Source organism: Vicia villosa, linkage group LG4 (assembly GCF_029867415.1).
Source record: "Vicia villosa cultivar HV-30 ecotype Madison, WI linkage group LG4, Vvil1.0, whole genome shotgun sequence".
NCBI classification, from domain to species: Eukaryota; Viridiplantae; Streptophyta; class Magnoliopsida; order Fabales; family Fabaceae; genus Vicia; species Vicia villosa.
This window is the reverse complement of record NC_081183.1, coordinates 49,264,837-49,276,394: the sequence shown is the minus strand read 5'-3', so window position 1 is coordinate 49,276,394 and position 11,558 is coordinate 49,264,837. Positions and strand designations below refer to the sequence as shown.

The following is an 11,558-nucleotide window of genomic DNA, read 5'->3' as shown; positions in this document are numbered from 1 at the left end:
TTAAAACAGATGAATACCCAATGGTCTAGACAGGCCCAACCCAATTAATTATTTATGACTTAAAACAGAAATTAAAAAAACAAAACTAATCAGTACCGCAAAAACCCTCTTTTTATCTCTGAGTTTTTTACTGTTCCTATTGCTCTCTCCCCTTTACGTCACTTTCAATTTTAATTCCAACTAGCACTAGCAGAGCAGGTAAGGTAATATACTTCTCTTAATTTGTCTTCTTATTAGTTATTATATTAATACTAGTATTATATTATAAAATTATATATTCATTCATTCATTCATAGTTCAATATAGTATCAAAGTTCAATTTTATTTTAACAATAGTTCAATTTGTGTGTTACAATTTATTGTCAATTTTATAGTTCAATTTTACACCACTTTCATAATTCAATTTTACATAGTTCAATTTTACGTCACTTTCATAGTTCAATTTTGCATACTTTAATTTTTATTTTAACATAGTTCAATATAGGTTAATTTTACATAGTTTAATATAGGTCAATTTTACATAGTTTAATTTAAAATAAATGATAGTTCAATTTTTCTTCTAATATTTATATTGTATTTTTTATTTTAATTGAAACTCTACTCTTTTTTTTTTGGGTTCTAATATAGTATCAAAGATTTTGGTTAATTTAATAGGTCATTCATAATAGTAGAATTCTCTTTTAATTTTGTTGTTATGAATTATTTATTTTATTTAATTATTCGATCTCGTCAATTTGTGTGTTACAAATTGATTACTTAAAAATTCGTTTCACTTAATCATTAAATTTCAGAGATGAGGAGGTTTTTGGTTCCTAGAACAAGTATTGAGAAAGTGAATGTTAAGCAACTGGAAGTCGAAGTAGAAGAAACACCCCCTAATGTGACCAACGAGTTTAGGGATGTCAACTTGCCTCCATTAGCAGGGATCCCCGTGGGGATTCTCCGTTTGGGGCCCCAAAGACGGGGAATTTTTTCCCCGCGGGGACGGGGATGGGGAACAAAGTCTCCCCGAAGGCACTTCGGGGACGGGGGTGGCGTAAATATCCTCCGCCCCGTGGAGTCCCCGCCCCGCCTAAAGTAACATAATGTCCTTTAAGTTTTATATAATTTTAAATTATTATGGAAGTTTATTTGTCATTTCATATAATTAATCTTATACACAAATTTAAAATATATATGTATTGTTAGTAAAAGAGTGAGATATAAATGATTATTTCAATTTTTTTAGTTTGAAATTTTTGTGGTCATGACACTCAATGTTATAGATTAAATATTGTTAAAACAATATATTTATCATAAAAGAATAATTTCTAAATTTCTTGTGGTTAGTTTTTTAATCTTTTACTATTAATTTGATTTAAAATAAAAAATAAAAAATATGTTTATGAATCTCCGCATGAACCATGGGGATCCGTGGGGACCCGTGGGGATCCGCGGGGATGGGGATGGGGGACAAAATCTCCCCGTAGCGGGGACCCGAAGTGGGGATGGGGAATAGATTCGAGGGTGGGGATTGTGATGAGAATGTATTCCCCGCCCCCGCCCCGCCCCATTGACATCCCTAAACGAGTTTAATCCAAATGAGATTGTGTGTGATCTAGGATGTAGGAAACAAATTCATGAGTATGCTCTGGATATTCAAGACCAAGTGAGGAGGGCATATATATTGAAGGGTCCAACGCAACTAGATTTAGCAAGATTTCCTCGTACTCAATTTGGGAAGTATTCAAGAGCATTTTGTAAAGCATGGTATAAGTATTATACATGGATTGAATACAGTGAGTCGAAGGATGCAACTTATTGTTTCTATTGCTTTCTCTTTAAGCCGCTCGGGAGGGCCGAACACTTTGGTTATGAAGTCTTCAACAAAGACGGATTTATAGATTGGAAGCATGCATCTAAAGGCTTTAAAGATCATATTGGTAGTCATGATAGTAAGCACAACTCATGTGTGAGGCACTATGATGATTATAGTAATCAAAGACAAAGTGTGAAAAGTATCTTTGCTAGAGCAACTAGGGAATCAGAAGAATTGTATAAGATCCGTTTAACTTGTTCTTTAGATTGTACTAGATATCTCTTAGCACAAGGCATTGCTTTTCGTGGCCATAATGAAAGTTGTACTTCTCTAAACAAGGGAAATTTTAGAGAGATGGTGGATTGGGTAAAATCTAATGATGAAAAAGTAAGAGATGCTTTTGATCGTGGTCCAAAAAATTACACTATGACTTCCGGTGACATTCAAAAGGAGCTTGCAACGTGTTATGCACATGAAGTTATCAAGGTGATTATGGAAGAGCTTGGTGATAGATAATTCTCTGTGTTTATTGATGAGTCACGTGATATATTTGTCAAAGAACAAATGGCGGTGATGTTGAGGTTAGTACAATGAGTTTGTTATTGAAACTACTACAATTATTAACTTAAACTTGTAAATTTCATTCAAACATAGACGAATACATTTGAATTTTTACTTATTTTTCTAGGTTCTTGAACGACAAAGGGAAAGTTGTGGAATGATTTATTGCTCTACATCATGTCAAATATACTACATCTGAGGCACTAAAGGATGCTCTTTATGGTATTCTCGATCGTCATACGTTATCTATTTCAAGGATACGAGGGCAAGGATATGATGGGGCTTCAAATATGAAAGGTGAGTTTAATGGTTTACAAAGAAAGATTCTAGATGAAAACCCTTATGCCTTCTATGTCCATTGTTATGCTCACTGTCATGCCCTCGGTTTTTCACCATACCTCTCGTGTGAGAGATACACGAACTGACACTTTTCTCTTTTTGCTTTTGTGTTTTTGAAAATCAGAGAGTCGCCACCGACTTTTATTTTATCCAACTAAGGAAAGGTTTATAAAAGAAACAGAAAAAGACCTTTAAGAAATTCTGGGTAAGGGGGTAGGTTATACAAAGGGAAGGTATTAGCACCCTTTATATCCATGGTTATCCATGGGCTCTTTAATTTGCTTAGCTCACTTGTTTTGAATCACTTTTCTCTTGCCTTGACATGCTTGTATGTGGTTTCAAATACTTTTGCAAATTGACTTTGTAATGATCCTTGTGCGGATGTATACAAAGTGTTTTATCTTTCGAAAGATGTTTTGACAAAAAGAACGTTAACTTCGTAATGATCCTTGTTTGGATATATACCAAGTATTGTCTTTTTTTAAAAGTTTTATTTTGAAAAACAACGGTATATGAGACATTTGTTTGTTTTGATTTGAGCAAGCAAATTAGGAGGTCTACCCTAAGTTATAAGGTCTTTTCCTATTTCCTTTAGAAAATTCTCCTTTCACCGGATGTAAACGAAAGTTCGATTTTGCATTTGAAACAGTAGAATTTGATTTTGATTTTGAAAAGAGTAAAAGAGGGATTACCCTAAGAGGTGCAAGTGTGATTTTGTTTTGATTCAGATATTTTATCTTTGAAGTTAGTGACCTAACGCTTCAATTTTTATCTTTGACATACACGCAATTTTATATGTGCTGGAAATTAAAATGCGGAAAGTAAATCTACGCTATTACATAGATTGTGCGGGAAATGTAAACTACGCTATTTACATGAATTTGACAACCTATACACTTGATCTAAGAATTTAAATTGCAAGAAAAATAAAAGAAATATTTTTGGATTTTTGATGATTGATTTTAATTAGAATTAATGCATGATTAATTTAAGTAAAATGAGGAAAAAAGTAGAAATAAAATTTAAACCTAAAAATTATATTTGAAATATGCCATATTGATTGTCAATTAATTTTAAAATAAAACTAATTTTTTTTTGGATTTTTTGAAATGGATTTTGAAATTATTAAGTTAAATAATCATATAATTATACAAATAATTACACAAATAATTAAAACTTAAATAGAAAATTATCCTAAATATGTACAAAATTAGCTTATAATATATATACTATATTTAATATAAAGAACAATTTTTTTTATGATTTTTTGATTAGTTAAAATAATTAAAAAGTAAATATATAAATATATACTAATTAATTATACAAAATATTTTAATATTTAAGAAAAAATAAAATATTTTATGTCAAAAAATAATAGATTATTTTAGAAGCCTAAAAATATTTTTATTATATTTTTTTGATTTTTGAAACTATTTTAAATTATTTTTGTAAAGAAAAATAAATAAAATAGAAAATATATAAACAATGATCAGGTGTGGTGGATAATAGAGTCTATAGCATGGACTGGCAAGGCTAGAGCGTTGGATCTTGAGTTAATGAAATCTAATGGCTGAGATCATAGAGCTCATGATATGATAGTGGAAAGCAACGCATGTGATTGGTCTGAGTTTTAAAACACACGCGCGCACAAACCAACCAACCAGGGCAAGCCACATCTTCATCTTCAACCTCCAGACTCCTCTTTTAACAGCGTTTGTTTTCAAAAGCGCTGTAATATGTGAGCATCAATCCTGCAAAATAACGAATAGGGGTAAAGGTGTACAGAAATTTTTCGCGACCTGTTCATTTGATTCGTACTGATTCACTGAATTCAACCATGCCCTTAATTTTGTCTAATTTTTCCTCTAACGAAAAACCCTAAAATAGAGTTCAAGAACCCTAAAATGGTATTTTCGTGGATACGTGTTCAAACTTCAATTAAACTTCCAGAAATGATCAGAACACCAAACTAAACTTAAATATGAGTCTACATCTTGTTAAACATGCAAGTATAATGAGATTTTTGTAAGTTTTAGTTCGAGAAAACTGTGAGGTGTAGTGCTTGATTCTTTGAGTTTCAAAGCTTGAAACTGATTGGAATATATTCAATGATGCTTGAGGATTGTATTTGAGTGTTTAGTTTGAATTACAAATGGCTTAAACTGAAAATTCGAATTTCAAATTTCTTGGAAAATTTCAATTGAATTTAAGAGTGATACAAGCAAGACTTGGGTTCTGAATTCGTGTCTCTTTGTTTACTGAAGTGTTCTAGCCATTATATAAGCAATGAAGTGCTTCAAAACTAAGCTAAAAGCATTAAGTGCTTTTGTTGAATTTTGGAAAATTTTTAATATATGTAGCTTTGAATTCAAGCAACCATGGCTTGATTTTTCCACACCTCTTGCTCTTAGGCCTGCTGTACTTCTCTTGCTGCAGAGCTTTGAATGTTCTTTGATGACTCATGCTTAGAAACTAAGCTACATATTATCCCTCCATTTTCCTTTTTTTAATTTAATCTTAAATGGGATAAAAGTATATCAAAAAAGAAACAAAAATGCTATGGGCCTTGGCTTGGTCGTGGGAGGCCCTTCACATTATGGGAAACATGTTTGGATCATGGAAATTGGGTCTCATTTGGAAGAAAAACATTTTTGATCAATGTTGATTTCATGCATTTTCCCAAAATTTAGCCAACTTCAACAAGGCATAATTCCCTCAATTTTTATCATATCAAGGAGTTCTTGTACTTTATGGAAACCTCAGAGAGTCCTCTAACCAATTTCTTTGGTCTCATATCAAAATGATTTTCCATGCTCCTTGTGTGTCCTTTTGAAAAAAGTGACTTTTTGTTGACTTTGAAAATGACCTGTAATGTCTTGATTCATATTTTTCAAATGGTGAATCTAATGATCATGGGACCAATTGCATTTGAAAGATAATTGAATTTCCTTCAAAATGAGATTTGGTTTGAATTCTTTGGATGAAGGATGAGAGAGTTATGACCAGTCAAAGTTCAGTTGACTTTTTAGGTGAAAACCCTAATTTTGAAACTTAGGGTTTTGTTGATTTTTGATCTTTCCTTGATGAATTTTGATCAACCACTAGTCAAATGATGAATCTTTTGACAAAATATGGATGTTGACAAAAAAATTCATTTTTGACTGTCTGTTGACTTTTTGGTCAACCGGGTCGTCTGTTGACTGTTTGAGCTGCTGACTGCGCGTCTGAGTGAATTGAAGTTTGAAAATTTGTATGGTGGTACTTTGAGATATATGGAGGTCCATGAAATCCATTTGAGGTCTCAAAAACTTGTTCTCCTGAAAAAAAACAAGAAACCCTAGTTAGGGAATGTTTGTGTAGGAGACAGTTAAGCGTTCCTGATTTTTGTGCAGTGTTGAGTCTCTGCTAATCATGTGATATTCAGAAGACTTCTAGAACAAAAATCTTGGAATTTATAAATGCAAAAGATTGATTTGATTGATGGTACAAAACACGGAGAATTGCACTGTCAGCGGTTTTGACTGTCAACTGGCTGTCCGGGTATTAATGAAGTAGTTAAGGTGAAAATTCAACAGTTAAAGTTAATTAATTTTCTTTTTGTTTTTTTTTTGTTGTGTTAATGGTGAAAATTTATTTACATGAGTTGTTAGAAAAACACAGACATAATAAATAAATAATATACACTGTATGCGAGCAAAATTACCGATAATAACCCTGAAAAACATTTAATGCACAGAAAAATAAATATTTAACTGGCAGAAAACACACAAAATATTATCTGGATAATTAAACTACAGTACAACAGATAGTACGACACTTAATACTGACAGTACAAATATTACATACTATAATGAACAGTACGACGAGTAAACGGTACGTTATTAAAAGATACGACAAACTTTAAGAATGACGATTAATAACCCATGCTACAAATAATAACATATAGATGATTGGGAGTGTAAACATCCTAGGTCCGCATTTTTCAGGACTATGCAGACAGAAGAAGGACATGATTACCACCACGACGGTGATGACCATAAGAAAACATGTTTCCATCCGCTTCGCCATTTTGCCGGGGAAGAAGAGAGAATGAATATGAAGTAGAAATTTGAGAGATGAGTTAGAATTTGATGTGAGATTTTATGGAAAAAATGAAAGGTATTTATAGAATGAAAAGAAGGATAGAGACGTTGGGGAATGAAGTGATTCCGTACAAAAAAGGAGAATTTGAGTGGAAGTAGGATTTGAAAGAAAGTGTATGGTAGGGTTTTGAAAAAAGAGATGTATAGAGTAAAGTTAGGATTTGATTTTGAAAGAAAGAGAAAGAAAAAGATTTTGAAAATAATAGAATATAGTACAAAAATTAGTGGGAAACAAAAGTTAACAATAATTTACTTGTTACCAGTACAGTCTGAATCCCCGGACTTTGCGCCTGCAAAAAGATTTAGTTCTGTTCCAATTGCGTCAGTACTATTTATCTGTAAATAAATCTCAAATAAATAGCGTGTGTGAAGTAATAAACAGTACTTGGCGTTTGTGTAAGAATAAATTCAACAGCGAGTCAAAATACCGTATAAGAAAAACTCTAAAAAGCAAGTATTCATAAATCAGGATATTTATGGAATAAAAATCCAAGATTATATGAAGCTCTTAATTTTTTAGATTGAAGTTTTCTTGAAAAAAGATGCGGGCAAATTTTTGGGTATAACAGCTATCAACAAGTGGTTGGAAGATTGTGGTGCTACAGTGAATATTATGCCACATTACTTACTGAAGAAAATTGGTAAATATGACAGTGATGTGAGGTCTCAAAATATGGTCTTATCGAACTACGGGGGCAAAACTAGAGGCACCATAGGTGTCATTCAAGTGGATATTACTATCGACACAGTCACTAGGCCGACAATATTCATGGTGATTGATGCCAAGCCAAGCTATAATCTTTTAGTAGGAAGAGAATGACTTCATGGCGTGATGGAGAAGACAACTTTCACAATACTATGGGGAACTTTCTGTTACAAGGTAATGCCGTTCGGAGTAAAGAATGCAGGAGAAACATATTAGCGTGCAATGGTACCCCTTTTCCATGATATGATCCATCAAGAGATTGAGGTTTATGTCGATGACATGATTGCAAAATCCAGAAGAAGAGCACCTCATCCACTTACAGAAGCTATTTGACAAATTAAAGAAGTACAGGTTGAGACTGAATCCGAACAAGTGCCCCTTTGGGGTAAGATCCGGTAAACTCCTGGGTTTCGTCGTCAGTAGTAAAGGTATTGAAGTTGATCCCACCAAGGTTAAAGCTATTCAAGAAAAGCATGCGCCTCGTACCGAGAAAGAAGTCAGAGGTTTCTTAGGGCGCCTGAACTACATTGCGAGCTTTATCTCTCATTTAACCACTACTTGTGTGCCAATTTTCAAGCAGGAAAGGTCAAGTGGAACAATGGAATGACGAATTCCAGTTAGCTTTTGACAAAATTAAAGAGTACCTCCAAGAACCTCCGATTCTGAAGCCACCAGTTGAAGGAAGACCACTGATTATGTACTTAACAGTAATAGAAAGTTCAATGGGGTGTGTACTGGGGCAACATGACGAGTCTGGTCGAAAAGAGCATGCAATATACTACCTTAGCAAAAAGTTTACTGACTGTGAAATAAGATAATCACTGCTCGAGAAAACTTGTTGCGCTTTGGCATGGGTTGCTCGCCGACTAAGACAGTATATGTTGAACCATACTACCTTGTTGATATCTAAAATGGATCCTATCAAGTATGTGTTTAAGAAAGCTGCTCTCTCTGGACGAATAGCAAGATGGAAAATGATATTAACAAAATATGACATTCAGTACACTACGCAGAAGGCAATTAAGGGAAGTGTGTTGGCTGACCATTTGGCTCATCAAGCTGTAGATAACTACCAGTCTATGAATTTCGAATTTCCAGATGAAGACATTATGCTTGTTATTGATTACGAAGAGCCTGGTCCGGTTGAAGGACCTGAACCGGGATCCCGATGGACTATAGTTTTTGATGGAGCTTCTAACGCCCTGGGAAATGGTATCGGTGTTGTGATCGTCTCTCCCGGAGGTTGCCATACACCATTCACCACTAGACTATGTTTTAACTGCACCAACAATATGGCCGAATACGAAGCATGCATCCTAGTTCTCAAAGCTGTAATCGACTTAAGAATCAAGGTTTTGGAATAATATGGGGACTTAGCCTTAGTAATCAGTCAGATTAAAGGAGAGTGGGATACGAAGCATCCAAACCTCATTCCTTACAGAGAGCATGTGTTAACTTTGATTCCTTATTTTGAAGAGATCACTTTCAAGCATATCCCGCGAGAGGAGAATCAGTTGGCAGACGCATTAGCTACTATGTCATCCATGTTCAAAGTCAGATGGGACAATGAGGCACCTATGATCACCATTGAAATATCAGACGAACCGAAATATTGCTATGAAATCAATAGTGATAGGGTGGAGGAAAGGCCTTAGTTCGATGAAGTAAAGAAATATGTCGAAGCTCAAGAATACCCTGAAGGGGCATCTATCAATGATAAGAAGTTTCTAAGGAGGTTCTCTGCTAAGTTCTTCTTGAGTAACGGAGTTTTGTATAAACGTAATCAAGATTCGACTCTACTTCGCTGCATGGACAACAAATAAGCTGAAGAGATTATGAATGATATGCACGATGGTATTTTTGGCACCCACTATAGTGGACATACGATGGCTAAAAAGATTCTGAGAGCAGGTTACTACTGGTCCACCATGGAGACAGATTTCCATCATCATTCTCGAACTTGTCACAAGTGCCAGATCTACGCTGACAAAGTATATGTACCTCTGGTTCCATTGAATGTTCTAACAGTTCATTGGCCTTTTGCAATGTGGGGCATTGATATGATCGGAGAAATCAAGCCTACCGCTTCCAATGGACATCGTTTTATCCTAGTAGTTATTGATTACTTTACAAAGTGGGCAGAAGCAGCCTCATTCGCTTCTATTACCAAGAATGTTGTGGCTCGGTTCATCAAGCATAATCTCATTTGTCGATATGGTGTCCCCGAAAGAATTATCACAGATAACGGTACTAATCTGAACAACAAAATGATCACTGAACTCTGCATGCAATTCAAGATTAAGCATCATAATTCTTTGCCGTATCGACAAAAGATGAATGGCGCAGTGGAGGACGCCAACAAGAACATTAAGAAGATTGTACAGAAGATGAAATTAACGTACAAGGATTGGCACGAGATGTTACCATTCGCTCTTCATGGTTATCGCACTTCAACACGTACTTCAACAGGGGCAACTCCTTTCTCCCTAGTCTATGGTATGGAGGCAGTGTTACCAATCGAGGATCAGATTCCTTCGTTGAGAATTATGAAAGACGCAGAGTTGGATGAAGATGAATGGATTTAGACTCGACTTGATCAAATAAACTTGATCAATGAGAAGAGACTTGCGGCTGTTTGTCATGGAAAGTTATATAAAAAACGAATGATCAAGGCATTCAACAAGAAAGTCAAGCACAAAGCATACATACTCGATGACTTGGTAATAAAGTGCATCATCCTACCATAAGGTGATCCTAGGGGCAAGTGGACTCCCACATACGATTGACCATTTGTGATTAAGAAGATATTCTCTGGCGGAGCCATGATGCTTACCACTATGGATGGTGAAGATTTTCCACACCTCGTAAACACGGACATAGACAAAAAATACTACGCATAAATATGACCCGCTAGGTTTACATACCTGGGCAAAAATAAGGGCATCCCGGCGAACCAAAAGGGTTCAAGCAAAAGTTAGGGATTATATATAAAAAAATGTGTACACCCGGAAAGTCGAAAACCTGAAAGGGCGGCTTGGGAAAAAAAGGGGTATCCCGGTAGGCTGAAAACCTGAAAAGGCAGCCTAGGAAAAAGTTAGGGATTAAAGCGTACGACTATGTCCCGTTGGATAACCCTTCCATTTTAGTTTAGCTTTATTACCAGAGTCAAGTTCAAAGGGTGCCGAGCATATCAATCACATTCTTCCGATAGCAATAAATGAGATATTTGAAGACATAATGGCAATAGCATAATTGAAACTTGATAGGATCATGTCAACATAGCTATTGTAACACGGTGAGAGAATTGACTTTGATATTTCACAAACAATATTGCGGTGAGCAAGAGTCGCCACAAATTTTATTTTGTCCAATTATTAGGAAAAGTATAAAAGTACAGGAAAGACCATTATGAAAAGAGTTTGAGTTCGGGGGGTAAGTTATGAAAAGGGAAGGTGTTAGCACCCTTTTCATCTGTAGTTATCTACGGGCTCTTAGTTTGCTTAGCTCGTTTTGTTTTGTTTGAAAAGCTTGAAAAAGCATTATGTGTGTGTGTGTATTTTGAAAGGAGGTTCCAATAAGGCAAAGCTTCGTAATTATCCTTGTGTCAGTCCTCAAGAATATTTATGAAGTGTTCTTTGAAGTTTTGTTTGATTTGAACTTGTGGTGTGAAAAACATTTTTTGTTGAGCAAGAAAATTAAGAGCTACTTACCCTAATACTTAGTCTTTCCTATACTTTATACTTTTCTTTAAAAGATAAGACTAACCATACCATTTGTGGGTAGGTAGTCCTATCTATTGGACGAGTTAAGGGACATCGAAGGGTCATCGATGGTCGTTGAAGGCAACATGATAGAGGTACCTTTAGCAAATTCAAGGGGACAATCATCTTTTCGAAGGCAACAGTTCGAGAGACTAGATTATGTATTCGTAGGCAACAGTTCGAGGGTCATCGAGGGACCATGATCTTTGATGATTTTTAATCGAGGGAAAATTTGCTATTGGGTACCTCTG

At 35.0% G+C, this 11,558-nt stretch overlaps 1 protein-coding gene across 1 annotated transcript; it reads left to right on the top strand.

Annotated features, from left to right (window-relative positions):
- The first annotated feature begins 8,457 nt into the window (after positions 1-8,457).
- Positions 8,458-8,910, top strand: LOC131597174 (uncharacterized). Its single transcript, XM_058869884.1, has one exon. The coding sequence runs from the start codon at positions 8,458-8,460 to the stop codon at positions 8,908-8,910; it is 453 nt and encodes a 150-aa protein (XP_058725867.1).
- Positions 8,911-11,558: the final 2,648 nt, after the last annotated feature.